Below are 26,329 nucleotides of genomic sequence, written 5' to 3' on the forward strand. Positions count from 1 at the left end.
AGAAACTAGACGAAGCTAGACGCCATCAAAGAGATGGAGATGAATCTTCTTGATCCTCAGATTGCCTTGAATCCGCCTTAGATCCATTCCACCATCCTAATATACTGCCTCAATTTTCAAACACTTCAACTCAGAACTTTTTATAAATATCTTCTGTCATTTTAGAATGGAAGAGGCGTTCCACACATTCGGCTTCTATGTTCCGATTCTCGCCTTCAAAATTCTCATCATGTCTCCTCTGACTTCACGAGCTCGATACCGAGAAGGTTCTCTCCGATCGCCCGAAGACGCGAAATTCCGTCTTGGAACAACTGAAGCTGCCAAAGTCAAGCTTGCGCTAGAAGATAATCCAGAAGTGGAAAGAATCAGAAGAGCGCACAGAAATGACTTGGAAGCCGTTGTAAACTTTTTGCTCGCGATGGTCTTTTTCATCGTCAGTGGGGCGGAAGCCGGAACTGTTCGGAATACGATGTTGTTGTATACAGGCAAGTGGCCATTTTCCCATTTTTTATTCGAAATTCTAGTCGCTCGCTGCCTTCACACTGTTTTCTACATCAGAGCGACTCCTCAACCTTCCAGAGCACTATGTAACATGTTTTGCTCGCTCACTCATTACGTTGTTTTGTTTATTTCACTGAAAAGATTCCTTTTCCACTAGTCCAATCATTGCTCAAAGAAGTGCAACCGATTATTTTCGAATGATTGCAAAATCATAACCTTCTTCAAATATAATGATTTAAAAGTAATTCCTCACATGTTAATTTTCTATAGAATGAGCGCTCCGATCGGCCCAAACCCGATGAAAAGGGGTAATTGGACGATTGACTCAAACAGCTCGAGCATCATGGGCCAGGCTGATCTGGAAACATTAGAACAAGACATCGGTCTCATGTCAACGCCGGACATGGTCTACGATAAAAACTTCCTTGAGTTTGCATATGGCGATAAGTTCAAGCTACTGTTTACTGTCAAAGAAGCACTGAAGACTGTTGAAAAGGATAAATGCCCCGATGTCGAGGTTGCTGCTGCTGCTAATTGGGTAAATTTGACATTTTAGACTTCAAAAAATGAAAATTCATGGCGCCATTTAGAAAGACATTCAAAAAGAACGACCTACGAAGCGAGTGTATGACTGGACGTACAAAACTCGCTATCTTGGAACCAGGGTGGCTATTTTGGATTTGGGGGTCAGTTGGAATTGGATTGGATCCAATCCAATAAGGTTTGGATGGAATTTGGATGGCCAGGGTACCGGCTTTTGTTGGGCAAAATTGGGCAATTGGGGGAAATTGGGGAATTGGATCCAATAAAAAATATCTCGCTAAACTATGCAAAGCAGGGTCATTTTCATGATAAAATTGAACAATTTCGGATAAAAAATCATTGTTTTGGCTATGTTGATCCTCTTTTCGGATAAAAACTTACTGTTTCGCTTCTTTTCAAAGTACTAAAAGCCTTGGAAAAATTGGAAATCCAATTGGATCTAATTGGAATTGGGGATTTTTGGGTAATTGGGTAATAATTGGATTGGGTTGGATTTTGGATGGATAGTTACGACTCAAAATTTATTGGATGGAAATTGGATGGCCAGACCCCAAAATTTTGTCCAAAATAGCCACCCTGCTTGGAACACCAGAGGGCAACTTCAAACTCGAACCTGATCCAGCTGCAAAAATAGACACGGACATGCTCCAGAAAAGGGAGCCGATCGAGTACTACCGCGACATTCGTCTTTTCGACGATGAACTGGATGACAATGGCATGGCAACGCTGCATGTAAAGACGAGAGTCATGCCTTCTTGTTTTCTAGTGCTGATGAGATATTACCTCAGAGTCGATAGAGGTGCAGTAAAATCATAAACTTCTCGATCTGTAATGGATTTTTTCGTAGTGAAAGTGAAACTAAATGACTGTCGAGTTTTCCACAAGTTCGGTTCGAATGAGATCATCCGGGAATACACAGAAAAATCCGGCGAATGGGGCTACCTAACAACTACCTGTCGAGTCCCAATGAATCACCTGACAACTCCAGAAGCTGTTGATAAGTTTTTAGACCTTGAATACAAATATTCCGACAGGATTCTCTTAGAGCAATAAACAACTTTCTTCTTCACCCAGTTTCTTCCTTTTCTCTTAATATCTGCGAGCTTGATGAGAAAATTCAATCCTGCAAAAAAATACGCTTCAGTATTTTCTGATTCCAGAATGCTTCGGTCAAATGCACCTTCTGTTTTGAATCGAAAACGAAATGATGAACCGCCGAGTGAAAGTTCTGTCTCCAACAGGACGAAGAAAAGACGAGTTGACTACCGCGAAATGGACGAAAACGAGGAAAACGAAGGGCTAGATGATGTCGTCAAGGATTATAACGAAGAGTTGAAAAGCGCTGGCGTCTCGGGATTCCACGAAATCAAGACGAACAAAAGCATCAGGGACGTGCACGAAGAATTCATCAAAAGTTGCCTTTCTCGTCCTTTCAAAATGGTGATCGCCGGCTACTACTTCAGTGGGAAACCGTTGGGCGCACGAGCTGGCGGCATTCGAAGGCCACTTTACGACCCTGAAGACCCGCATGCGCTCATTTTCTACGCACCGCCGACTTTGACTGAAACAGAGAAGCTCAAGGTCGACCTGAGCAAATATCCCGTTCATGTGCTCCTTGACCCATTATTATCACGCGTTCTCAGACCTCATCAACGCGCGGGAGTCAAGTTTTTGTACGATTGCGTCACTGGAAAAGCCATTGAGGGATTTAATGGGTGCATAATGGCCGATGATATGGGACTTGGAAAGACTCTTCAGGTATGTTTTATTCAATAATTTTAAATGGACTCCTCTTATTGTGACGGTTATGAGATCTAATCCCAACAAAAACATCGATTGTTTTTCTAGTGCGTCTCATTAATTTGGACTTTGGTGCGGCAAGGGCCCGACTGCAAACCAATTGCTCCTCTCGCAATCGTTGTTTCCCCCAGTTCGCTTGTCAAAAATTGGCAAAATGAGTTCAAGAAATGGCTTGGCGAACGCGTCAATACAGTCGCCATCGACGGTGGCGGGAAAAAGGATATCGACAAAAAACTCGAAGCTTTCTGTTCTCAGCAAGTTCTCGGCCGAGTTCATACGCCAGTCATGTTCATTTCCTACGAGACATTTCGTCTCCACGCCAAAGTGATCAACAAGCGCCCAATCGGGCTGTTAATTTGCGACGAAGGGCATCGCCTAAAGAATCCAGAGAGTCAAACTTACCTCGCCCTCGATCAGTTGGACTGCCAGCGTCGCGTTCTTCTCTCCGGAACGCCGATTCAAAATGATTTGCTCGAGTACTACTCTCTTGTTCACTTTGTGAATAGAAATCTTCTTGGGACTTCTGCTGAGTTTAGAAAACAATACGAAAATCCAATTTTAAAGTCTCGAGATGCCGATTGCACCGACAAGGAGAAGGAAAAAGGTCAACAGAAGATCAAACAGCTGCTAGAAGTGGTGAATAGATGCATGATAAGAAGAACGAATGATATATTGTCGAAATATCTCCCGCCGAAAGTGGAGATGGTCATTACGATTCCTCTCATTGGGGGCCAAAAAGAAAGTTACATCAAATTTGTCAAGGAGAAAAAGAGGCTTTTAGATACTGAAGGAATAGGGTGGATTTTTTTAGTTTTTTCTATTGGCTGCGACACAGCCGCAAGAGTCATTTTTCCGCACCCTAGACACAGGAATGCAAGGCCCATCATCGTTACAGGCAATTACTGCGTTGAAAAAGCTCTGTAATCATCCTGCTCTCGTTTACCCACTCATCAATAATCCAGAATACAAATTCTTGCAGCCATACTACAAAGATTATGATCCAGCTAAATTCGATCCAACTCTTTCCGGAAAGTTTCTTCTCCTCGATTTGATTTTGGCGGTGACCAAAATGCACACTGATGATAAATTCGTCCTCGTTTCGAATTATACCCAGACTTTGGATACTTGTCAAGAGCTTTGTAAGCTGCGAGGATATGGTTATGTAAGGCTGGATGGAACCATGGCAATAAAAAAGCGTTCCAAGCTAGTTGCTGAGTTTAATTCTCCCGAGAGCAGCGACTACGTGTTCATGCTAAGTTCAAAAGCAGGCGGTTGCGGGTTGAATCTCATCGGCGCCAATAGATTGATTATGTTTGATCCTGACTGGAACCCGGCAAACGACGATCAAGCGATGGCCCGTGTCTGGCGAGATGGTCAGAAAAAGAGATGTTTTATTTATCGACTTGTTGCGGCGGGAACGATTGAAGAGAAAATGCTACAACGACAATTGCATAAAAAGGCTCTATCGGGAGTCGTTGTTGATGCACAGGTGAGAGATTACTAAGTCGAAGTGACTCCTCTATGTCTTCAGGAAGCGGACGATGCGAGGCGATTCTCTTCGACGGATATGAAGGAAATCTTCAGCTATAAAGAGACCACATCTTCGATTCACGAGTCTCTCAAATGTAAAAGATGCCAGGGCGGAACAGAACGAAAGCCGCCACCGAAAAAGGGATCTGGTGATAGTTCCGATTTGGGCACTTGGAGTCATGCAACTCAGCGTAAGAGAAATATTCTTAGACAATGTAAATGACTTTCATTTTCTAATAGCACGATTCTGTCCAGACTTAGTGCTGAAGAAATCTTGGGAGCGTCAGAAAGAAATCGTTTCTTTTCTATTTCACCAACAGAGCCACGAACAAGTTGTTCAAAAATAATATTTTGAAAACCTCTTTTTCTTTTCACTTACATTTTTCTGACTTCACATCATTCCTGCAGAAATAAATTAAAACTTGCCTCAGAATTTCAGACCTGAATAATCTTCAAACTATTTTTAGATCCAAGCTAGAATTAGGGGGTTTAAATGGTTACGGCTGTTCCGAAAAGCTAAATGTGGAACTGGACATGGTGGCCGCTCATTTTCACGATTCTAGGATGCTTTCTTCTCAACATTTTAATTGACAAACAGCATAAATTAGTCACCTCGCTCACACATCTTCAAGAGGCCCTTTCTCATGTCCATTATGAACAGGCAAAAGTACAATTATACCCCCTCTTTCTTTGCTTCACTTTCTTTTAAGACCTCTTTGGTGCACTTTCACGTGGAAAAGTCCAACCGCGATCTACGCCGAGCAATGACCCAACAATTCGAGTACATGCGCGATTTGACCATGTCCTCCCGCAGCCGTTTCATTCGTCTCAAAGGTCTTGCCGAAGAGGTGAACGAAACGAATATCGTCCTCGAGGAGCGGTTGATTGAACTCTTTCAATACCTCGGCGAGGATCTGATCAAAGGAGATATTGAAAGAGTCAATCGAATTGGCAAGAAAAAGGACGGATTCAATCGGGTTGTTATGGCGGAGCTGCATTCGCATGCGACAAAGCAACGACTTTTACGAAGAGCTGTCAAGTTGAGAAACACGCAGTACGCCATTCAAGGTAAAACCATAACCAAACCTTTTTTTTCATTCAATTTTCTCTTGTAGATGATCTGACGAATGTGAAGCTCCACAACGTGATTGAGCCCCCGCACGACCACGAGGATCATCCACACGAGTGCGGGCTCTTAAATTTCGTCTCGGCTCCTGAGGACTTCGGAAAGTCACTGAAACACTACGGCGCATGGTTCGGCGATCCACTTTCTGAGGAAGAGACTGTCTGGACGATGCCCAATTTTTACAAAACGAAAGAGTTTCAAGAGTACGCCTCGTTATCCGATTTGATTGCTCACCGCAGTTCACGGGCTTACAAGCTCAAATATCCGTGGGCAGGGACCGGACACATCGCTTACAACAACTCCATTTATTTCAACAAATTCAACTCTTCCACCATGGTCAAGTACGATCTCAAAACAGACGATTATTTGGAAGCAGATTTGCCAGATGCGCTTTTTGCTAATTTTGGGCCGTATCAAGTCAGTGCTTATACTGATTTTGACTTCGCTGCTGATGAAGAGGGATTGTGGGTGATCCATTCGACGCACCAAAATACCCTTGGTAAGTGCGCGGATGAGCCACGTCTTGAAACTACTACTAGTAGATTCTAAGACAGCCGAAAAATTTGAAATTATCCTTGTTGTCTCCCAATCATGACTGTTTTTCTAGACATTGTTGTTACCAAGCTTACTCATGACCTGCACATCGTTCAATCTTTCCGAACGAACTGGCGAAAGCAGTGGTCGGGCAACGCGTTTATGGCATGTGGCGTCCTCTACGTCCTGAAAAAGTACGATCAAAAGAACACGATCATAAACTTCGCGTACGACACCCATTCAAAACAGTATCGCCATTTGCAAATACCCTTCGAAATTCGTTACGGCGCCATGACTAGTTTGAGCTACAATCACAAAGAGAAACGACTCTACGGCTGGGACAATCAGCACTTGGTTGCCTATGATCTCGAGTTTTTCTCTTCTACTGCTGTTGATACCTGGATGCACCTCAATCAGCCGGGTGCACTGGACTTGTAGATTCTTTAATATTTTCTTGCTTCTTGAATTGTATAGAACTCGTTTTGTCTTCCTCTTCCATTTTCGATCATTGTATTTATGAAACATTTTCTATATAATCCAAGCTCCAATTTTAGTATATTCAATCCACTTTTACCTGCTCCATTCGTATATAACTTCTATTTTCTGTTTCGCTCAGTATAAAATTTCTGTAACTAATTCTATAATACGAAGCCCTACGCGCTCCTTGTGGCGATGAGCGCTAGAAGTCGGCTATCGATATCATTTTTTTCTGTAAAGGATTTCTTATTTAGTAAAATTAAAATTGCAAAAGTATGAGTAATTTTTTTCAGAAATAATGCCGAGAGCAGGTGCGTCTCGGCCGCATCTCTCGAGCCAGTCTGATGAAGAGGCAAACGGACCGGAGGTTGTTGTCCGTCCATCTCCTGCTAGACCAAGGCGATCGAAGAATGATACGCTAAAAATCAGGCCAAGGTCTTTCATGGACGTCGACGAAGGTACAAATAAGCTTTTGAAAAGGCCGTGTTTTCATCCTTTTTAGACCCTCTTCCTCGTTTTATTTGGGAGGCTTTCAAAAAGATAGAAGATCCTAATACCCAGAGCGATACTCAGCGAGACATTCTTGTAAATAAATACAAAAGGTGAGCAATTTTCGAAATCAAGGAAGAGAGCCTCAATTTTCCCTCAATTTTAGCATCAGCCTCGCGAATCGCCAGAAGTTCATCGAATGCGTGCTGCACAATCTCAAAATCGTCCTCGCGTTTTTGAGCGAGAACGAAAAAGGAAATAAAAAGGAATCGGATTATTACACAAACTAGCTCTGTCTGTGTCATGAGCTTGGCCAAATATTTGATTGAAAAAAACCCTATTGTTGTAAAAGGCCACTCGAGCCCAGGGCCGTAGCCCCTACTTTCTGCAAATATTATTCTTAACTTTTGCGAATAACAAGAGAAATGGAAAATTATACGAAGGAGCAAATTGTTGGAAGAGGCGCCTATGGAACTGTTTTTCTTTGCAGGCGAAAAGATGGTGGTCCAAACGCTCAGACATGCATTCTCAAAGAAATTCCAATGGAAACGATGAGCCAGGAAGAACGCGAATCAGCTAGAAATGAAGTAGAAATTCTAAAAGTTCTCAATCATCCGAATATCGTGCGCTACATCGATTCGGAGTTCCAGTCCCGCGCCATCGTCATTGTCATGGAATACGTCACTGGCGGAACCTTGTTCGACTTTATTCAACGAAGAAAAGACGACTATATCCCAGAAGAAAAAATAATCAGCCTCTTCGTGCAAATCACCGTCGCATTGAGCCACATTCATTCAAAAAATATTCTTCACAGAGATCTGAAAACGCAAAATTTACTTATTGATAGACACCACCAAGTCGTCAAGATTTCTGACTTTGGCATTTCGAAAGTTTTGAATTCAAAGGTGAACTCTTTCTTCCCACTTCTTTTATCTAGCTAATACTGTAGTCGAAAGCGCTCACTGTCGTTGGAACACCATGTTACATCTCCCCAGAGGTCTGCGACAAGAGTCCCTATAATCAAAAGTCCGATATTTGGGCGCTTGGATGCATTTTATACGAGCTGTGCATGCTGAAAAGGGCGTTCGAAGCTGCCTCTCTTCCTGCGCTTGTGATGAAGATCATGAGAGCAAACTACGATCCCCGCCACCGATTTACTCAGAAAACCTCCGACGAATCATTTCAAAGTGCCTCTCCTTGGAACCTCATCGTCGGCCAACGACAAGTCAGCTTCTTTGCGAACCGATTCTTTTCTCATCCATGCTTCCGCTTTACGCGAGCATTGGTGCGTACGTTCCATCTTCCAACAAGCGAAAAGTAAAGAACAGCAGCGCCCAGTCAAATCCAATCAAATCTCATCTACGTTCGAGTAAGGTGTTTCTCTGGGGCGATGGGCACCTGACCCCAAGAGAGTTACCAGTGCCGAATGATGTTGGAGTTGTGAACAATGTTCTGATCAGTGGTGGTGTTAGGGTTGGAACGACAGATCAGGTTCTTTGTCAGATTATAATGTTGAAGTTATTTTCAAAATAAGGACATCGTTCTCGCCTGGGATGCTTCAGTCTCGGCTAACGGCCTGGCTCAATACGAGCCAAGGCGAATCGGCAAGTCCAAATTTCGAGATGTGGCAGCGGGTCAAGGGTTTCTCGCCGCCATTACTGATCGAGGAGTTCTCGTCGTAGCAAAGGCACCTGATTTTGACCCTCAAATTGTCGAGTCATTCCTGGGTATGGACTGTACTCAAGTTGCTGCCGGTCCAAGACATGTTATCGCTCTCACTGCGGAGGGCGAAGTATGGTGTGTTTTCAATGATAAGCTGACGGACATAACAACAGGTGAGAACAACCGAAAGTGCTTCTTTTGTTAAAGTCGTATAGTCAAGCGATTAAAGCCCGAGCTTTGCCCGCTAAACAAAAACCAAAATACCCCCGCTCAGAAAATTTTTTGTGGCCCTGGTGCATCCGCCGCTATCACTGAAACGGGCCGATTGTATGTCCGAGGACGGAATGTCGAAAACCGGCTCATGCTTGACAGGCCTTCTTCGATGGTCAATTCTGCTGACTCTTTTACAGAAGTGAAGCTTGATTTCCCTGTCAAATCGATCACCATTGGCGAAAATCATTCGGCAGTGATTTCGAATTTCGGAAATCTTTACCTTGTCGGAAGTAACAAGCATGGAGCATTAGGAGATTCGTTTTCCAGTTCCCGTTCAGTCGTGCTGAGAGAACTAGCTTGCCCGGTTAGCCAAGTTGCCGTGGGAATAGGTACATCACGATCCGTTTTCAAAAATTAGCTTCCAATATAGCGTATACTTGTGCGCTGTGCCAAGACGGGACAATTTGGACATGGGGTCGGGCGATTCGCGGACAACTCGGGCGCAACCCAGAGCCAGCTGACTCTCCCCGCCGCGTGGATATTGACAATGCGATTTCTGTCTCTTCGAGTGACGGAATCACTCTTGTTGCTGTTAAATCATAGTTTTTATCAACTTTCAATAAATGCAATGACCTTCCATTTTTTATTGATTTTTTTTATAATCCGACGAGAAGACAAAAAATGAGCACGATCATATTTTGAAATTCTTTGTTCGCCTTTGCATCGAAATCACAGAAGTTGACATGGATGCGCGAAATGATCTTGAGGACCAAGAGAACGACCCTGAATTGAATGGAGACTCGTACGCCATTGAGATTGTCTTGGAGACGCTTGCTTCAATGATGGTCGTCAGATCCGCTGTTATCAGATCCCGCTCTTGTGAGCTTACTGGTCTGCTTCTCACTGAGATCCCACAAGAATACGAGCTCACTCTTCCTGTAAGTAAAGTAGCAGTCTTCCTCGTTTTCAATCGTTTCGCTGATTCGCTGATTCATTTTTAGCTGATTACAAATTTGACTGAATCGCTGATAGTCCGTGCTAACGATACGAGTTCTCATGTCCGTCTTCTCGCCCTGGACGCCATGACCAGACTTCAAAATTTCAGAGATCGCGACTGTAAAGTAATGGCGCAGTACTTGAAATCCATGCGATCAGAGCCAGTTGCGGAGAATCGCGCAATGGCTGTCAAGCGATGCTCGTTGAATAAAGAGACGTTGTTGGATACAATTGATAGATGTCTCGATGTAGACGTGAATGTTCGAGCGGAAGCGTTGAAAAGATCGCTGGAAAAGTGAAACACCATGTATTGACCCCCGCACAAGTTCTTTCGCTCCTCAAGCACGGACTTGAAGATGAAGAACAAGTTCGCCAAATTGTTGTATCTAGCCTTCTCCCTTCCTGGCTGGCACACATCAGAAAGAACGGCACTAAAAATGAAAAAGGCAATTTAATCGACCTCGTCATCACCCTCGACCCATCATCGACTGACGCGAACTCATTGGAAACCGCTCGAGAGACGATTGAAGTAGTTTTCGATCAATGGTCGAATCTAGAGGACTTGATTCAACATTATTGCAAGGCGTCGGAGAGGTTGGTTACTTCTTCCATGCTGCCGAATGTCGACGGTGAGGGAGTTTTGGGCACAGCTGTAGCATTTACTTGGTATCATCTTATCCAGAGAGCAGTAAAATTAGGCGATGCCGAACAATACATGCCACAGGTATAGTTAGCAGCTCTGTCCGTTGTTACATAATATCTTAGTTTCCTGAGTATTGCGATCTAATTGAAGAACGCGCCGGAAAGATCATTTACATACGCGAGCAGCTAGAAGCTTTGATGTCCGAGAGTTCACAAGATTACACCGAAAATCCAGATTACTCTGACTTGCATGTCCAGCTAGAAGATCATCTGTTTGAGCTTAAATGGCTTATCAAAGCTGTGTCTTTTTTCGAAATCAGTCTTGATCCTATGAATCGTGAGAAGCTCAAAAGCCTGGTAACTTACATCGTCCTTCAGATGTCACCAGATGATCTGCAGGTATGCAAAAGCTTATTTACTGTAACAGTTATTAAACTGTTTTTTCAGGCATTTTCTGAGAGTTTGGCGATTCTCGTGACAGAAGTAGCAAAAGCCGAGAAACGGAAACGAAATGATATCGTGAAAGAGCTCGTCGAAGAGCTCCGAGAGCAGGGATCTGCACAGACCCAAGCAGCAACCAACGATGAAAGTCAGCCTTCGAGCACGCAAATAACTGAGGAACAGCTAGAAGAATTGAGAAACGAAATCGCAGATGTACAAATGAAGATCCACCAACTGCAGAGCGCACAACAAGATGCAATTGAAGAGAAAAACTTTGCAGAAGCAAGTCGATTGGAGGAAGAAATGAAGCCATTCAAGGCGGACTTAGATGAGCTCAAAATTAGAAAGAATCAGACTAAACGGCTTCCATCGACCATCAATGAGACAGCGGAAAATGAGGAGCATCGATTTACATACAGTTCTGCTACAAAGGTTATTATTTTGTTCTTTTACGCATTCCGTTAGGATTATTTAGGCTCTCATCGTACTAAACGGGCATATGTCGCGTTTGAAAAAGCTCGAACTTGGGCTTGATCAGTTCGTTAAAATTCTTGTCGTTCCTGTATTGATGAAGATTTCCATGAGCGAGATGACTGGAGAAAAGGTAAAATATGAAACCAAGGGTTTCAATGTTTTTGAGCGTCATTTTTTTAGCAACAACCGATGCTTCTGCAAGAACAAGCGATCAAATTCCTCGGTCTTGTTTGCAGCATGAACTTGACTTTTGCCAAAGAATACTTTGCGATTTTGGTATTTATTGCTCAAAATGAAGTTGATAATGAGATTGTTCACTCTGCAACTCGTTGTGCGGCAATAAACTCAATAATTGACCTGTCACTTATCTACGATCGTGAGCTGACGAAAGACCTGGATACAACGCAGTTAGATTCCATTCTTCAGTCGACGAAGAATGAGAGCACATGGGGAGATACAGTCATTAACGCATCCTCAGTGATTGAAGATGGTCCGCAGGTAGAGCCGTGTCCGTTGAATATGATTTCTAACAGAGTTTTAGGCAACCTGTGCTAAATTGCTCGTCAGAGTTCTACGAGAAAGAAGAGATGAAGTAAACAAGGACGCTCAGGAAATCGCCATCGACGGGCTGGTATCCCTTCAGTTGGCTCATAGAACACCGTCTGCTGCTCTCCAGCTTCAAGTTCTCCTGCACATTTGCAGCAAAGAGTACCATGGACATGATATGGCAGATTATCGAAAAGCGATGATGCGAATTGTTCTGAACGAAGAAGGTAACTGCTCGATAGTCTTCCTTGATGTCACTGTTTGATATTTTAGCCTTCAAAATGCTCGAATCCACACTGCGCCTTGGTATCCGACACATCATTGCTAACCAAGACAATCTCGCGGACCTTGATGGAGCTAGTGCTGAACGTCTTCTTCCTCTGATCTTTACTCTCGCGAATCCCGAGGCCTTCCACAAGGCATCAGATGAGCGAATGAAGAATCAGATCGTTGACGTCGTAAGAGTCCCCTTACGCCTATCTCTCGTCATTCTCGAAACTGTCAAGGAGCACATGGGCTTGCTTAGCGTCACTTGGGTACTTCTGAAGCTTTGCAAGAAACTTGATATCACGATGCCGGTTCAACTTATTTGTAACGAAGAAAAGGTAGTCATTCGAATTTTTAACCAACATAAAACCAGTTTTTAGTTTGAGGAGACTCTTCCATTGAGGGAGGACATCTACCGAATCATCGAGGCGCTAGAAGAACTAGAACCTCTCATCAAAGAGCGACATGCGAAAGATGCGGTTCGAGATCTCCTTCGTAATTTCCAAAAGCAGGTGCAAGTTATTGTTGCAGTCGAGCAAAGAATAGAAGTAATGAAACAGGAAGAGCAGGAAAAGAAAGAAAAGGCTGAAAAAGCTGAAAAGAAACGAAAGTCGAAGGGTAAGAAAAAGTCGCTTGAGAGTGTCCCCGAAGAAGAACTCGAAGAAGGAATCGAGCAAATCAATTTGTCGCCGGATTCTAGCCAGGAGCCAGAGCCAGCTGATCTTGAGGCTAGTTCTAGCGGCGCCGAACTGCCAATTCCAGCAAAGAAGGCAAAGAAAACTCCGGCAAAGAAGGCTCGATCTTCCCGCGCTAAAAGTGGCCCGGCATCGTCTCAATCCGCCAATGAGCAATCCGGCAATGAGATGGAGCCGCCAGAGGTAAAAAATCTAAAGACAAGGAAGAGAATTTCAAACATATTTTCAGATAATTCCCAAGGAACGACGAGGTTCAAGACGATCGAAGCGCACTTCGGGCAAGAGAAAGCCTGACTCACAAGAAAGTTCTTGAAAGATCACTGTTCACATTTACACTGCCGTATTTACTCACCACATTCCACATTATTTCGGCTGTCATCACTCCCACATGAATCTCAAAGTCGAAGTCTGTACCTTTTTTAGACATGTCTTGGTACAAATGTTTCTATAAAATTGGGCTGCACGAGTCGGAACGTATTCTACTGGAAGTCGGTGGAGACGGATCATTTCTAGTGCGCCCGTCATCGTCGACTCAAGGGCAAAATACTTTGTCGTATCGAAGTGGAAATGAAGTTTCGCACATTCGAATCGGCTGGAATGGAGACTCGTATGGTTCTTGTTGAATAAATGAATGTAATGCGAATGAATTTCCTTTTTAGAATTTTCTGATTCTGTTGGAGAAAGATTCGCGACGATTGACGATTTGATCGAACACTATCTTGAGAATAAAATCCATCCTCGAAATGGACACGAAGTCCAACTCAGAAGCCCCCTTCGTCTTGACTCGCAGCCGCCTTCGAGTGAACTCTGGTATCACGGGACATTGCTGGGCGGAGACGCTGAACAACTATTAATTGACCAGCCGGACTCGTCGTTTCTCGTGCGTGAGAGTAGGACAAGTCTGGGCAACTACGCTCTTACAGTGAAAGTGAATAATAGAGTGAAACATATTAAAATCTATGCCGAAGGAAACCCAAGGAGATTTCACTTAGAGAGCGATCAGCAAGTCTTTGTTTGCCTCGAAGATCTAGTAAGGTATAAATCGAACAAAAGAGCGTATTGTATGAAGAACTTTCAAGGCACTACCGAGGCGGCCTAGTCGACTCCCAAAGTGAATTCATATGCACAAAGCATCCGATAAATAGAAGCTCCATTCCAGCAAATGATCTCGAAAGATGGCTCATCCGCAATCAGCAACGCCACGGCCACGAAAAAGAGTGGGAAGAACTTACACAGCATGAAACCAGCATGAAACTGCGGGAGAATATCGCAGTCGCGAGACAGCCAGAAAACATTCCTAAAAATCGGTACAAAAATATTTTACCGTACGACAGTTATCGGGTCATTCTAGGTGAGCTCTTCAATTTCAACAAATATACTAAATGTTCTCTTCAGAAAAGCCACACCAAAGAACGAGCACCTTCAGACCTACAGATTACATAAATGGCAGTAAAGTCAGCCACTTTGACGAAGAAATCGGCAAGCAAAAAGGGAAAAGCTATATTTCAACCCAAGGTCCTTTGCCGAACACTGTCGAGGATTTCTGGTTCATGGTCATGCAAGAAAAATCATCAGCAATTCTTATGATCGCAAATGAAGTCGAAAAGGAGCGCAAAAAGTGCGAGAAGTACTGGCCAGATAATGTGTACGCAATAAACTGCTGATAAATGTACTTGAATATTTTCTTAGTAACGAGACAAAAATCTGGGGAAACGCGAAAGTAACTCTTTTGTCCGCTCGTCAGCCCGATCCAGCGTTTTGGGAACGGTTACTCCGCGTTGAGATCAATGGAAAAGCTCATCACGTGGTCCAATTCCAGTTCATCCTCTGGCCCGATTTCAGTACGCCCGATGATAGAAACATCGAGCAAGTATTACAATACTTGGCCAGAGTTAAACAAATAACGAGAGAGGGCAACTACAATGGAGTGCCACTCAATACGGTCAGACTCTCTTCCTTGATTGCAATTTATTTAGTAGTTAATTAAATTAAAGCAATAAAATCGCTCAGAGTAGCTTATGATACAGAAACTTATTTTCAGGCTCGTTTTTGATCCATCGATTGAGCTCCGTAATTAAGTGAATCCTCCTATTAATCCGGCAGTAATCCAAATTTGAATAAGTAATAACCTAATAGTTCAGAGAGCACCAACTGTTGTCCACTGTTCGGCTGGGATTGGACGCTCGGGCGCAGTGATGGTGATCGATATGATATCAGATCAGCTAGAGTTTTACCAAGGAGATATAACCATTGACATCAAGAAGACAGTCACACATTGCCGCAAGCACCGTCACGGGATGGTACAAACCATCGAGCAATATAAATTCATAGCAAAAAGTACGCCACCTTTTTTACAAGAGGAGCATTTTGAAATTTAAATTCTAGCGATCGCGAGAAAGTCCAAAGAATTCACTCGAAGATGATCAAAAAATGAAAAACATGAATCACGCCAATTCTACTTCAACAAGCTTTCCTTCAAAAATCAACCTGTTCAAACCAAAGTCGACTAAAAACTTACTACTGCTCCAAATCCTTAATCCGCTAATTTTCCTTCCTTTTTTTCTTTTACATGATTCTTATTCCTGTTCCCAAGTTTTCGGAAAAAACGATACTTGGAAATTCTACTTCAACTTTCAATTAAAAATTGATGATTTCTTTTTTTACAAAATTCTTTTCTTCTAGTTGATTCGGAATAGCGAAATCATGGGTGAGGTGACAGAAATGCTCAAGCAGATTTCCTTCCTCGAGCGGGAGAAAAATGAAGCTGTTCTTGGTAAGCCACAGTTTGGAGTTTATCTTCCTTGATTGCGGCTTTTGTTATGCGAAATTGAATCAAATTTTAGGAATGGAACAAGCAGCAGAACACGGTCTCCTCCTGCTTCAACAAAAGTCCCAACTTCAACGCGATCTAGCCCAGGCAAATGAGCTGAACGGCAAAGCACTCATGGAAAACGAGGAGCTTCGAGCCGAGCTTGAATTGAAAAACGCAGAGCTGGAGCAAATTCTCGAATCAGCGCACGACAACCGTAGGAATCAGATGCTCACTTCGATCGTCAACGAAGAGACGCTGCTTCAGGGGACGATGGCGCTGGAAGACAAGCTCCAAAACGAGTTGAAAAGGGCGAGGGATGAACTCTCAACCGCGCGGCAGCAGAATCATAATGATCGACAAGGTAATAATTTCTCCCATTGCTGAAATTTAAAACACTGAATCAGAGGTAGAAAGACTGACAAAAGTCAACAACATCCTCAACTCTGACCTCGAGCGACTGGAAGCCAAAGTCGATCCTCTCGTGAAGGCGCAAAAAGAAGCGAAAGAGGCGGAGAAACGGCTCATTTCGGATTTCAACGAAATAGAAGAAGAAAACTGCCAGCTGCAGCGAAGCCTTGTTTATTACAAGGAGCAACAGTTGGCGGTTGACGAGCTTCAACATGCAATTGCCAGGCTTGAGGAGGACTCGAGCTTTTGGAAAGCAAAGTCGGAAGAGGAAGAATCAATCAAAAATGGTCCCGCAGAATTTATTAATCAATAATTGATAAAATTTGATTCTAGTGCTCCAATCTCAGCTTGAAGAGTGTCTTACGAGTCTGGAAAGAGAGAGGGAAGAAAAAATGGCCCTGAGGAGAGAGCTCAATGAAATTAATATTCCGTCTCCAAAGAGGTCATTTATTTGTGGCATTAATGAGTTTAAGTTTTGCTTAAGAAATCATCTCTTGAATCCTGAAAATGTCATGCTTCCGGATAGTCCCGGTAAAGACGGAGATCAACAGCGAATGAGCGACAAGATCCGTAAGTTGATTATCGTGTTATTATCCATTTAGTCGGTTGATTTATTAAATCTATTATAATCAGAGCGAGTTGAAATCGAAAAAGAATGTTTACTGCGCGAGCTGGAAAACTCCTCAGAAATGGATATGATCAGGTTTGTTATTTTGATGTTGGCGGGTTATGCTAATTAACCTGATTCAGGCAACGGGCCCAAGGTGAACTCGAACGCTTGAAACGGGAAAACTCTCGATTGTCGGGGAGGATCGCGCAACTCGAGCAAGACCAGCATGAAAATCGAAAGCAACAAGCGACAGCTGATCACTTTGAAAATCGCCTCTCAGATCTCCAGAAACAATTCAATGTCGAAAAAGAAAGGGCGGATAATAATGACAAGGATGTCCTCAAAGCTAGGGATCATGTAAGTCGGCATTCTTACACAAGTCAGTTTTTTATCGATTTTTTGTCTGTAGGCATGCTCTACCTGTAATTTTTCCTTCGCGAAAGTAAGATTTAGCTTTTTGTACTTGTACTTATCTAGGGTGGGAAAGAACATTTGATTGGTCAAAAATCAGCTAGGAAATTCCCCCACTCTAGTTTTGATGTTAACATTTAGCTCTTATTCGATTTCGTATCTATTTATTTCCACTCTTCTCTCTCCTTTACGGATTCATTTTAGCTCGCTTCCGTATCGGAACAAATCGCGTCAATGTACCATCTACTCTGTCTCTCAAAGGGAACAGTTCCTGAACGAATTCTTCTCCGCCGAACTGTGCAAAATTGCAACCAGACACTGAACAAAAACGGCGCAGAAGAAAAATCGGCCGAAGATATGCCTAAAGATGCCCCCAAAGTTGAGGATGAAAAACAGACTCAATTGAAATCGCCCTCAACAGTCGAATCTATCGCTGAAGTAAGTAACAAATCAAGAGAACGAATTAAGTGGATATTTTCAGACGCTGAATGAACAAGTCCGACTTATAAAGTCGACGATCAACGATCAAATGAACGATTCGAAGTCTTCCAGCAGCTCGGACAAGGAAAACGCAGCGCCAGACGAGACCGAAGCCGACCGCGATTCGGAGGTCATCGGCCTAAAAGCGCTCATTTCATCGAAAAACGAACGAATCGCCACTTTGCGAACTGTACTCAAAGCGAACAAAACTACTGCCGAATCAGGTACAAAAACTCATATTTTGCTTAACTTCTTAACTTTTTAGCGCTTGCATCACTGCGTCAAAAATACGATGACGAGCGAGAAATGGTCAACGAAACAATGGCGAAGCTTCGAAGCGAACTTCGCACACTAAAAGAAGACGCAGCCGTCTTTGCTTCGCTGCGCTCCGTCTTCTCCGCCCGCTGCGACGAATACGTCCTCCAGCTCGACGAGCTAACCCGACAGCTCAAGGCGGCGGAGGAAGAAAAGAAAACGCTCAATCGATTGCTCAGAATGGCGATTGAGCAAAAACTCGCTCTGACGCAGCAACTGGACGATATTAACTTTGAAGTTGAAACGCTGCGAAATTCTAGTACAAAAAGATGAGAAGTTCTTCCAAAAGTATCCTCGAAAATAAAACAACCGAACAGGGCTGATGCTGCCTATCAACAAAAATATAAAATTACACTATCGCAGTTTGAAAAATGAAACTATCAGCAAAAATGGACGAAGATAGATCTTTTGCCGAGTCGTAAAATGCTCAAGATGAAGAACTCTGGCCCCTCAAAGGAACCTTTCTTTAGTCACTTTACCTATCTACTATTTACTATTTATGTCTGTACACTTCTGACAGTACTACCTGTAGTACTGGGCTGAAAACAATCATGATCAAAATGAAATGCTCGCTGAAATGAAGCTTATGCCATGAATTTGCCAGGTTGTTGTTTCTTCTAACTTTGCTAATTTTCGAAATTGTATTTTAAATAACCCTAGCCACAATTTCTCAGTTGTCAATTGTCGCGGCGCTAACAATCGATTATCCGTATCATCATCAAAAAATATTTCCATCATCCACTTATTAACTCTTCAACTTACCAAGTCCTCTAACTAACTCCGAACAAATTCTATCTATCTCTCTCTTATTTTATTTGAAAACTCGAAAATTTGCATGCTCGAACTCACAAAAAACACCTCTGAAAATAATACTATCTACCTGAATATGAATATAATATTATATTATTATATCGTATAATATAAATTATATAGAACGTATCTTTATACAACCCAATTTCATAGAACTCAAAAGGTTTCGACTCCATTTTTTTTCTCTCTCTCTCTTTGACATTCCAATCTTGCCTGTCCATAATTTTCCTCCAAACAGAACTAGAGGATGCTCAAGCTCCCGTAAATAAACTATATGTATGCAAAAAAATAAGAATGAGTTTCTGTAGTCAAATCAAATCTACAGAGCTCTCCTTCTCTTCTTGTAATTTGCAAAAGCAGTTGACCCAAAAATTGTAAGAGAATCCATTGAAGACGATAAAGAGCATCTTCAGCAGAAGAAAAGTTCAAATCAAGCGTATATTTCTAATATTGAGCATATCCGGCTCTTACTCCGGAATTCCTAATACTTTCCTTATTTGTTGCCGCGAAGCTGGAATTTAGTACCGTCATCGAAAATTGCCCGTTTTATGTGATTTGCGGAAGGATTCGCTGAACTTGAAGCAGCGCTCGTTTTTGTCACCTATGCAAAAAAATATTTCAGCGAATGTTCCTTTGTTAGGAATCTTGTATTTTCTCAGCAGCTTCTTGACGGTTACTACATAATTATTTTTATGTAAATTTGGCCGCTCTTAAATATTTCTTTAAAAACCTTCATATATTTTCCTTTTGTTTACGGCCTCGCCCAACGAACAACCGCTAATAAATGCTTCTTGTAGTTTTCATATGCAGGTGCTAGCTTATAAAAAAAAACGAGAAAAACCTGAGAATTTTAATCGGGTTCTCTCAAATTTCGAACATTGAGCTCTTTATCGGCAGATCTTAGGTAGAATGCACTGGGTTTCATACGGCATTCTAGTGGTCTGATCTATTTTAAAGAATCGGCTGATTAGAATTCCTTATCGAAATTTGCCAAAATTTCAGTTTTAGAACCAGATCTTCTAGTAGTTAGACTTCGTTTTTACCATGTATAAAGATCGGATACACGACGTTTTCCTCAAACCGACGTTTTCCTCAACCGACGTTTTCGTTAAACCGACGTTCTCCTCAATGATCAGAACGTCGGTTTGATCAAAACGTCGGCTTAATGAAAACGTCGGTTTTCCCTAAAAATGCGGGGGCAATCAGAGCGAATGAGATGAGGCTCTTTTTGGATAAAAAACCGGACGTCTTTCTTAAACCGACATTTTCCTTAAATTGTAAACTTTTAAAATCATAACGAAATTAATTATTTATAAAAAGAAAAAGTAAAAAAAAAATAAAATATCATTTAAAGCCGATATATTTATCAGACAAACATGAGTCTACATAATATATGCAGTAAAAATGATATTCTTACATTTTATCCGACGGTCTTGTATATTTTTTAAAAAGATACATTTAAATTGTTTTAGTTCATTAAATGAAAATTTTCAGTATTCAATACTTTTACTCTTCATAATTTAAAATTATAAGCTTAATGAAAACGTCGGTTTAACGAAAACGTCGGTTTTCAAACTAAGTCTTAGCCAAATTCAAGGCGCCCACGCATTTTTCGGGAAAACCGACGTTTTCATTAAGCCGACGTTCTGATCAAACCGACGTTCAGATCATTGAGGAGAACGTCGGTTTAACGAAAACGTCGGTTGAGGAAAACGTCGGTTTGAGGAAAACGTCGTGTATCCATAAAGATCGTCGTCAGTATTTGTTGTTGGTTCATAGATTAATTATTGTTCTTAGAAGGTTTTCTTCAGTTACTGTGTTTTGACTCAATATCTCACAGACAGTCGGTCTAATAAACAAAAATTCAAACTGGTCGTACTTATTTATTCGATAAAAACAACCTGTTCACCAATACAGCTGGCCCAATCAAATGATATTTACAAATGGAGTCCTTCAATTTGACAGTCTATGTAGAATTGTCAATTGACTTGGAGACTTATGTTAATCCACGAAATCAGGAGTATTGTTTTGAAGAAACACACTTGAAAGTGACTGAGTTCTGGAAACCGCTTTTAATTTGCGAAGTATGATGCTACAAAAAAGGATTTGCTAGCCTCCCCGTTATGGGGAAAACAAGAGTCATGCTTACGCTGCTCGGTAGGTCATCTCGAGGATCGGGACCGTTAGCGCGGTAGGTGGCGCCGCGCGGTACCTTTATAAAAATGAAAAAAGCGATAAGGTCAAGCGAATAAAATACCGTTCAAATATTGAGCACTTTTTGATTTTTTGAAAAATGAAGATCTCCATGGCACTTATCATTTGTAAGTAGAGAGAGAAAGAAATTTATGTTTCAAGAAAAAAGTACAACAGATTCGAAAGACGCTAAGATACTAGTACTTCGATATTAGTAATAGCTTATATCTAGTAGGAATTTTTGCACATGAAGGTACCATCTTCTTGGTTTAAACTTTAAACTTTAAAGTCTAATTCAAGAAAGCACAGTAGAATGATGGAACCTCTCTTGAGTATCCGATCATTTTTTGGCTTCTTGCTAGAGCTGAGTACGATTTCACAATTATATTTTGGCATTATTAGTTTGATATTTTGTCTAAATAATAGCTCAAGTTTTCCTCAATAAAAAATGACCCTAACTATACTTATTTCTTTATTTTTCATGAGACCTTCTAATATTTTTTCATATTATTCGGAAGCAGGTACAAATTGATGGAAATAAGCGTCTCCATTTCTACGTGCTCCGTTTTTCTTATAATCGAGTTCATTATTCGGATAACAATATGTTTTAAGATATAACTCATATAAGAAATGAGACATAAGTTATGATTTACATCAAAAGTCCTTTGTATGTAAATATCTCCTTCTAAAATATGTTTTTCTATTTCAAAGTTAAATATTATTATTGAAAGTCAAAGCGGGCGCAGCAGCAGTTTGTAGCCAAAACAAGTTAAATTTTCGATTATTCAGTAAACTAGCAAATTAGATCTGTTTGACCGTATTTTACCAACAATAACGTTGCTTCTGAAAGGTGATCGGAACCTTTCGGAGTTCCTGCTCTCGCCACTTCCTGGCTCAGATCCATTTTAAGCCGCGGCTGAAATCCGACGTGGCTCGAAGCTTTAGACCGCTCCTTTTAGAGTTTCTCGGAGATTTAACTGTATTTATCCTTCTAGCTGCTGTTGCTTCAAACGGATGTTCATTCGAGCAACTCAAAACCGATGCCGGTTTTTACGAATTGGTCGGCTGCCATATGGAGGGAGACAAGAAGAACAAACTCCAGACTGCGAACGAAAATCTTCCTGGAGTCTTCAGGTAAAAAAGCGGGTTATTGAGCCGACACCCTTAATTTACATTTTTCAATCAATCTCGATCTCAATGAAGAATGCTCGGCCATCTTTTCAACCCTTTTCAGAACTATTGATGACCACGCGCTGTACCCAGAAGGGTTCCCTCAAGGAGGACAATGCGTCAAAGTCCGATGTCCGGGTAAACCAAGTGTTTACACTTCTGAACGGATCGGATGCTACGAGGGCGAATGGATGCCACTTCTTCACACTCCTGGAATTGGATACGTTCCACAATTCAATGTTGAAGGCATTGGTTGATAAATTTGCAGAACAAAAATTTTTTAAAGAACCAATTCTTGTCAACCATAGAAGTGATCTTCCCTTCCTGCGATTTCAGCGACGATGGAAAGCTCTGAAGATTGATGTTCTTCAAGTCCAAAATCATTAAAAAATAATTTAATTAACAAAATTTACTTAAACCCTAGCTCCAGTGAATTTTTCCGCTTTTCGACTTTTCAAGGCTAATTTCACGCTATGATGCATAGTTTCGAGCTCCTCCGAAAAAAAGAGGCACCTGATATCAGGATCAAATACAGTTTTATACATTTTACGAGCAACGAGGAAGCCAGAATGATGACGTCGACTTTTCGATGAAGAAAGAAGCTTTCCTTCGAAGTTTATTCTACGCGGGCAATCTCGAACACCGAGAACCTGTTTTTACTTTATACAACTACTTTTGTATTGAAATAAAACTCTGCTGGCGGCTTTAAAAACTGAAGCGCCAGTTTAATTTATCTAAAAACAGATTGTTTCGTTATTTCCTGAGCAGGAAAATGATCATTGAATTTAGTTTTAACCCCCTTCCGACTAATAAACTGGCTAACTCTTATTCAATTATCAGATAAATTGGTACAAGGATTTTTATAAATTATCGTTAAGGGTATAATATCGGAAAGCTAGTTAGAAAAAAACGACAAATTCATTGAGGGTCGGGGGATTTTATTCTATTCTAGTGATCGTTGACCAAAAAACTAGTCAGTGAAATTCTTGAGAATAGAAAAAATTAATACGCGGCGTTCGTAAAACAAAACCACAACCTTACGCGGTGGTGATTTTCGAATTCTTGGTGTCATCAGAACTTGAAAGAATCGAGAGTGAAAAAATTTTGGCCAAGATGTTTAGGCATTCATGTTTTCCTTCAGCCTAATTGTGTAATGTTTGTGATGATAACTTATTTTTCAAAGGGTTGGTAACGTGAGTTTTGTGTTTTAGAAAGACACTGTGAAACAGAACATGATTAATTTTCGTTCTATGTGGTAACGAAAATTCAATTTGCTTTGTAAGACTGGATGATTGCTTTATCTCTCTAACTATAACTAAATAAATAAGGCTTTACCAAACTGCTAAATGGTGAAAAAATAGGAAAAATGCGTGTGATAATTTTGATATTTTTATTACTTGAACTTTTGAGAAAGAAAATGTACATTTAGTTGAAAGTAAAGAGGTTTTAACGACAGATAAAAGAAGTAGTTTCATCGTAAACAGTATTGCACTTGATTCCGGCGGGCCAAAGAGATCCATCAACCTTGATCGTTTCCATTTTGCACTCGCGGCGGGGTTCTCTGAGAACTCGCTGGATATTGCCGCGGCCACAGCAAAGTCGATCGCAGCTGTTCTTTTCGGTTGATTCAGGATTGCATTCTCGTCCATGAGTGGTTTCACAGTGATTGATGGAGTTTTTGATGTAAAGAAGTCGATCGCGAACGACGTACTGTCTGAAGATCGCTGGCAGTTCGTCCTGAGCGCGGACTTTCGCGGCGGATTCGTATTTTGCGCTGAGCTCGGTAGCTACTTTCTCGGGATCAGGGCTTCCTCTCCAGCAGGTTTTCTGGGTGCAGCTTCCGGATTGACCATGGCACTTGCAGACCAGACGGCTGTGGCGATCCGCAGTGGTACGGCCGACATCGTTGTTGTGGAGCTCGACGGTTTTCTGGCCTTTGGCGCGGCGGGACATTGCCAAAACGTCGGTGAATTGAATCGCAAACATCCTCAGCTCAGCTTCGTCGCAACTTCCAGTGGCTCCGCTGCGGCAGATTTTCTTGAGCGCGGCGAGAAGTTGACCTGCTCCAAGGGCGTGGACGAATGCGCTTTCGCTTGTTGCTTGAGAAAGTTCAGGACCCACGGCGGGCAGTTTGTCGGCGCCTTGACAGCCCCAGAGGTGGCCTTTCATTGTCGATTTGCACAAGTTGATGGTAGAAAGGGAAGCGGCTTTGAGTGCTGGCTGGAACTGCGGGTACTTCTGGCAGAGTCTCTTTTGAGGCCGAGTGAGGCCTTCGAATTCGCAGAGGTTCATTTCTTCGTTTGAATATCTGTGAAGGCCGAGCCATGAAAGGCCGGAAGTGGTAGAAAAGAGGAGGGAGAGAAAAGTGATTTTCATTTTCTGTGTTTTTGTTGTTTTGATTTGATTGTGCTGCTACAGGATGGATTTTATACCTCGCGCGCAGAGGGAAGTAGGGCGCCATCAGGTGAAAAACAGGTCGGCTGTGGCGCTGTTGCCTGAAAGCAGCAGCCTGTAAGAGTGCAGCCAGGCGGGCGACCAGCTGGGCGGCGAGTTTGCTGAAAATAGGCGGAAGCCGCGCTAAAAGCGGTTAAAAGAATGACCTTCAGTGGGTCACTTTCTTGTTTGAGAGCATTTCAGGGTCAGGATGAATCAAGAGTCATTCTGTAATCTTGACTTTGAGAATATTTTCTAAAATATGCTTCGCAGTTGCTTTTAATTATTGTACTAAAATGTTTATTACGATATTAATTTTTATGTGAGCATAGAAAGAAAGGAGTTTTGGATTACAAGTTGTTGAAATAGGATTGATGCTTGATCGGAGCATGTTTAACGAGTAATAATGGTTCGTAACAAAAACATTAACTCCATTCGCGATTGAAGCTGAGGACTCTACTTCGTAATCTCGATTTAGAACCTACTTTGTTAAAAATAGATTTTTGGGCAAAAATAAGTTCTTAACGTGTTTCATCCGAAACTCAAACTTGATTAGCTTTTTCCTTTTCTATTTTTATTTTTAAATAATTATCCGACGAAATGTTTTGTTTTGAAAAAGACGCAATTGTAGAAGGTGAGCAACGCTGACCACAGTAACACTAACACTGTAGAAATGCTTCATTCCGTGTCAAATGCTATTTTCTCGAAATTTACGAAAGTTACTTGTAACATGAAGCTTGGGGGTCGTGTTTTCTCAAGATTAACGAAATTGAAATTGATGTTTTTGCGGCAGAAAAATTTGAAAAAAATCTGATATTCGTTAATAAAAATGTGATGTATTATCAAACATTTGGATTTGAAATGCGAGTTTTCTTTCGTTTTTAGAGTATTTTTTCCTTGCTATCAAGAAAAAGGGGGTTCAGATTATCTCACCCCAAAATTTGTCTAACAAAAAAATGATTGATAAAGGCAGAAGGCATAAATACTCAAACTGACTTTAGGGAGAAGACATTTAATTTTCGCCTACAGTAGTCATCCATCTACTTGTGTTTGTGGTGTAAAAATCGCCGAGATTATAACAAGTTCTCGTTGAAGAACAATAATCTCCAATAAACCAACTTTCAAGCCGACGGAAGTAAACATAATAAATCCCTATCAACCGCGGCTGATTGAAGGGCAGTTTCGACCGCAGTAGAATCAGGTCAGCTACAGTAAAGTATCGCGCTATTGATCTTACCAACTTTGTTATGATAGCTGTCTCGATTGAATTTTTTGAAGTTGTCTGAACTCGAATGGAACATCAATCAAAAAGAAAAAAAAATATAAAAAGGAAAATTGAAAGGAGACACGTGTAGTAAAGATTTATTGTTGTTAGGAGAGAGGGATGAAACGATTGTTTTTGCATGTGCTCAGGTGGTAAAAGCGCTTGTTCGGGTAGATTAGCAAAGAAAAAAAACAAATATACTTTTTTCGAAAAGGGCAAAAAGGAGATGGAAAAGAAATAAACTTCTCGCCTTTTTTCTGTTTCTGAAGCTTTGAAAATGGAACGGATTTGTGTCCGGATGGAGTCGAAGGATGGAGAAACAGCTGGTTGCATTTTCGGCGAATGCGCATTTAAAAATTTTAACCCGAAGCGGGCGCAAATTTGAACCAGCTGCGGCGGATACACATCGGCGCCGCCTTTGCTTTTCGTGGAACGGAAATGGGACCGACGTTCCAGTGTTCAACCGGCGGTGCTTTACCAATAATAC

General features: G+C 41.7%; 11 protein-coding genes across 11 annotated transcripts; 10 read left to right on the plus strand and 1 right to left on the minus strand.

The window, feature by feature from the left end:
• The first annotated feature begins 5 nt into the window (after window positions 1-5).
• On the plus strand, window positions 6-736 carry LOC145705295 (microsomal glutathione S-transferase 1-like). Its single transcript, XM_081782751.1, has 2 exons — window positions 6-485; window positions 525-736. The coding sequence occupies exons 1-2, from the start codon at window positions 167-169 to the stop codon at window positions 656-658; spliced, it is 453 nt and encodes a 150-aa protein (XP_081638877.1). The 5' UTR covers window positions 6-166; the 3' UTR covers window positions 659-736.
• A 31-nt stretch (window positions 737-767) lies between these two features.
• LOC145705294 (TIP41-like protein) lies at window positions 768-2,113 on the plus strand. Its single transcript, XM_081782750.1, has 4 exons — window positions 768-1,039; window positions 1,092-1,154; window positions 1,624-1,843; window positions 1,892-2,113. The coding sequence occupies exons 1-4, from the start codon at window positions 773-775 to the stop codon at window positions 2,095-2,097; spliced, it is 756 nt and encodes a 251-aa protein (XP_081638876.1). The 5' UTR covers window positions 768-772; the 3' UTR covers window positions 2,098-2,113.
• A 58-nt stretch (window positions 2,114-2,171) lies between these two features.
• LOC145705296 (DNA repair and recombination protein RAD54-like) lies at window positions 2,172-4,816 on the plus strand. Its single transcript, XM_081782752.1, has 5 exons — window positions 2,172-2,802; window positions 2,893-3,636; window positions 3,710-4,333; window positions 4,376-4,565; window positions 4,615-4,816. The coding sequence occupies exons 1-5, from the start codon at window positions 2,206-2,208 to the stop codon at window positions 4,719-4,721; spliced, it is 2,262 nt and encodes a 753-aa protein (XP_081638878.1). The 5' UTR covers window positions 2,172-2,205; the 3' UTR covers window positions 4,722-4,816.
• Window positions 4,810-6,774, plus strand: LOC145705293 (noelin-2-like). The gene is made up of 4 exons (XM_081782749.1): window positions 4,810-5,041; window positions 5,085-5,442; window positions 5,490-5,999; window positions 6,108-6,774. The coding sequence occupies exons 1-4, from the start codon at window positions 4,895-4,897 to the stop codon at window positions 6,470-6,472; spliced, it is 1,380 nt and encodes a 459-aa protein (XP_081638875.1). The 5' UTR covers window positions 4,810-4,894; the 3' UTR covers window positions 6,473-6,774.
• A 33-nt stretch (window positions 6,775-6,807) lies between these two features.
• LOC145701716 (uncharacterized) lies at window positions 6,808-7,290 on the plus strand. The gene is made up of 3 exons (XM_081778933.1): window positions 6,808-6,969; window positions 7,014-7,113; window positions 7,167-7,290. Exons 1-3 carry the CDS (start codon window positions 6,810-6,812, stop codon window positions 7,288-7,290), a joined length of 384 nt encoding a protein of 127 aa, XP_081635059.1. The 5' UTR covers window positions 6,808-6,809.
• Window positions 7,291-7,304: 14 nt separating this feature from the next.
• Window positions 7,305-9,478, plus strand: LOC145701717 (serine/threonine-protein kinase Nek8-like). The gene is given in 6 exon segments (XM_081778934.1): window positions 7,305-7,905; window positions 7,950-8,142; window positions 8,145-8,491; window positions 8,535-8,835; window positions 8,878-9,264; window positions 9,306-9,478. Coding segments are annotated over 6 exon segments (1,881 nt in total). The 5' UTR covers window positions 7,305-7,425.
• Window positions 9,479-9,963: 485 nt separating this feature from the next.
• Window positions 9,964-13,330, plus strand: LOC145705972 (uncharacterized). Its single transcript, XM_081783477.1, has 9 exons — window positions 9,964-10,595; window positions 10,637-10,912; window positions 10,961-11,386; window positions 11,430-11,558; window positions 11,609-11,926; window positions 11,970-12,201; window positions 12,248-12,579; window positions 12,622-13,119; window positions 13,166-13,330. The coding sequence occupies exons 1-9, from the start codon at window positions 10,110-10,112 to the stop codon at window positions 13,247-13,249; spliced, it is 2,781 nt and encodes a 926-aa protein (XP_081639603.1). The 5' UTR covers window positions 9,964-10,109; the 3' UTR covers window positions 13,250-13,330.
• Window positions 13,331-13,412: 82 nt separating this feature from the next.
• LOC145705975 (tyrosine-protein phosphatase non-receptor type 6-like) lies at window positions 13,413-15,560 on the plus strand. The gene is made up of 7 exons (XM_081783479.1): window positions 13,413-13,543; window positions 13,596-13,971; window positions 14,016-14,287; window positions 14,332-14,581; window positions 14,626-14,878; window positions 15,078-15,273; window positions 15,322-15,560. Exons 1-7 carry the CDS (start codon window positions 13,504-13,506, stop codon window positions 15,357-15,359), a joined length of 1,425 nt encoding a protein of 474 aa, XP_081639605.1. The 5' UTR covers window positions 13,413-13,503; the 3' UTR covers window positions 15,360-15,560.
• A 32-nt stretch (window positions 15,561-15,592) lies between these two features.
• On the plus strand, window positions 15,593-19,063 carry LOC145705973 (protein bicaudal D homolog). Its single transcript, XM_081783478.1, has 10 exons — window positions 15,593-15,709; window positions 15,780-16,109; window positions 16,153-16,443; window positions 16,490-16,598; window positions 16,641-16,726; window positions 16,790-16,859; window positions 16,907-17,123; window positions 17,382-17,615; window positions 17,659-17,881; window positions 17,923-19,063. The coding sequence occupies exons 1-10, from the start codon at window positions 15,640-15,642 to the stop codon at window positions 18,243-18,245; spliced, it is 1,953 nt and encodes a 650-aa protein (XP_081639604.1). The 5' UTR covers window positions 15,593-15,639; the 3' UTR covers window positions 18,246-19,063.
• A 1,962-nt stretch (window positions 19,064-21,025) lies between these two features.
• Window positions 21,026-22,880, plus strand: LOC145702840 (uncharacterized). The gene is made up of 4 exons (XM_081780125.1): window positions 21,026-21,103; window positions 21,971-22,109; window positions 22,210-22,391; window positions 22,457-22,880. Exons 1-4 carry the CDS (start codon window positions 21,076-21,078, stop codon window positions 22,498-22,500), a joined length of 393 nt encoding a protein of 130 aa, XP_081636251.1. The 5' UTR covers window positions 21,026-21,075; the 3' UTR covers window positions 22,501-22,880.
• A 658-nt stretch (window positions 22,881-23,538) lies between these two features.
• LOC145705242 (protein Wnt-16-like) lies at window positions 23,539-24,529 on the minus strand. The gene has a single exon (XM_081782702.1). The coding sequence runs from the start codon at window positions 24,519-24,521 to the stop codon at window positions 23,592-23,594; it is 930 nt and encodes a 309-aa protein (XP_081638828.1). The 5' UTR covers window positions 24,522-24,529; the 3' UTR covers window positions 23,539-23,591.
• Between the last annotated feature and the right edge of the window lie 1,800 nt (window positions 24,530-26,329).

Source organism: Oikopleura dioica, chromosome PAR (assembly GCF_907165135.1).
Source record: "Oikopleura dioica chromosome PAR, OKI2018_I68_1.0, whole genome shotgun sequence".
Classification (NCBI taxonomy): Eukaryota; Metazoa; Chordata; class Appendicularia; order Copelata; family Oikopleuridae; genus Oikopleura; species Oikopleura dioica.

Coding starts and splice junctions, on each gene's coding strand:
- LOC145705296 (XM_081782752.1), top strand. CDS start 2,206: ATGCTTCGGTCAAATGCACCTTCTGTTTTGAATCGAAAACGAAATGAT. Junction 3,637..3,709: donor GGCTTTTAGATACTGAAGGA/ATAGGGTGGATT, acceptor CGCACCCTAGAC/ACAGGAATGCAAGGCCCATC. Junction 4,566..4,614: donor TTGGAGTCATGCAACTCAGC/GTAAGAGAAATA, acceptor ATTTTCTAATAG/CACGATTCTGTCCAGACTTA.
- LOC145705294 (XM_081782750.1), top strand. CDS start 773: ATGAGCGCTCCGATCGGCCCAAACCCGATGAAAAGGGGTAATTGGACG. Junction 1,040..1,091: donor TTGCTGCTGCTGCTAATTGG/GTAAATTTGACA, acceptor GGCGCCATTTAG/AAAGACATTCAAAAAGAACG. Junction 1,844..1,891: donor TTACCTCAGAGTCGATAGAG/GTGCAGTAAAAT, acceptor ATTTTTTCGTAG/TGAAAGTGAAACTAAATGAC.
- LOC145705973 (XM_081783478.1), top strand. CDS start 15,640: ATGGGTGAGGTGACAGAAATGCTCAAGCAGATTTCCTTCCTCGAGCGG. Junction 16,727..16,789: donor GCGAATGAGCGACAAGATCC/GTAAGTTGATTA, acceptor TATTATAATCAG/AGCGAGTTGAAATCGAAAAA. Junction 17,124..17,381: donor TCCTCAAAGCTAGGGATCAT/GTAAGTCGGCAT, acceptor GATTCATTTTAG/CTCGCTTCCGTATCGGAACA.
- LOC145702840 (XM_081780125.1), top strand. CDS start 21,076: ATGAAGATCTCCATGGCACTTATCATTT. Junction 21,104..21,970: donor CTCCATGGCACTTATCATTT/GTAAGTAGAGAG, acceptor TTATCCTTCTAG/CTGCTGTTGCTTCAAACGGA. Junction 22,392..22,456: donor TCCACAATTCAATGTTGAAG/GCATTGGTTGAT, acceptor CAACCATAGAAG/TGATCTTCCCTTCCTGCGAT.
- LOC145705293 (XM_081782749.1), top strand. CDS start 4,895: ATGTGGAACTGGACATGGTGGCCGCTCATTTTCACGATTCTAGGATGC. Junction 5,443..5,489: donor CACGCAGTACGCCATTCAAG/GTAAAACCATAA, acceptor TTTCTCTTGTAG/ATGATCTGACGAATGTGAAG. Junction 6,000..6,107: donor GACGCACCAAAATACCCTTG/GTAAGTGCGCGG, acceptor CTGTTTTTCTAG/ACATTGTTGTTACCAAGCTT.
- LOC145705975 (XM_081783479.1), top strand. CDS start 13,504: ATGAAGTTTCGCACATTCGAATCGGCTGGAATGGAGACTC. Junction 13,544..13,595: donor ATCGGCTGGAATGGAGACTC/GTATGGTTCTTG, acceptor TTTCCTTTTTAG/AATTTTCTGATTCTGTTGGA. Junction 13,972..14,015: donor TGCCTCGAAGATCTAGTAAG/GTATAAATCGAA, acceptor AGAACTTTCAAG/GCACTACCGAGGCGGCCTAG.
- LOC145705972 (XM_081783477.1), top strand. CDS start 10,110: ATGTCTCGATGTAGACGTGAATGTTCGAGCGGAAGCGTTGAAAAGATC. Junction 10,596..10,636: donor CCGAACAATACATGCCACAG/GTATAGTTAGCA, acceptor ATAATATCTTAG/TTTCCTGAGTATTGCGATCT. Junction 13,120..13,165: donor ATGAGATGGAGCCGCCAGAG/GTAAAAAATCTA, acceptor ACATATTTTCAG/ATAATTCCCAAGGAACGACG.
- LOC145705295 (XM_081782751.1), top strand. CDS start 167: ATGGAAGAGGCGTTCCACACATTCGGCTTCTATGTTCCGATTCTCGCC. Junction 486..524: donor TACGATGTTGTTGTATACAG/GCAAGTGGCCAT, acceptor TCGAAATTCTAG/TCGCTCGCTGCCTTCACACT.
- LOC145705242 (XM_081782702.1), bottom strand. CDS start 24,521: ATGAAAATCACTTTTCTCTCCCTCCTCTTTTCTACCACTTCCGGCCTT.
- LOC145701716 (XM_081778933.1), top strand. CDS start 6,810: ATGCCGAGAGCAGGTGCGTCTCGGCCGCATCTCTCGAGCCAGTCTGAT. Junction 6,970..7,013: donor TTTCATGGACGTCGACGAAG/GTACAAATAAGC, acceptor CATCCTTTTTAG/ACCCTCTTCCTCGTTTTATT. Junction 7,114..7,166: donor CTTGTAAATAAATACAAAAG/GTGAGCAATTTT, acceptor CCTCAATTTTAG/CATCAGCCTCGCGAATCGCC.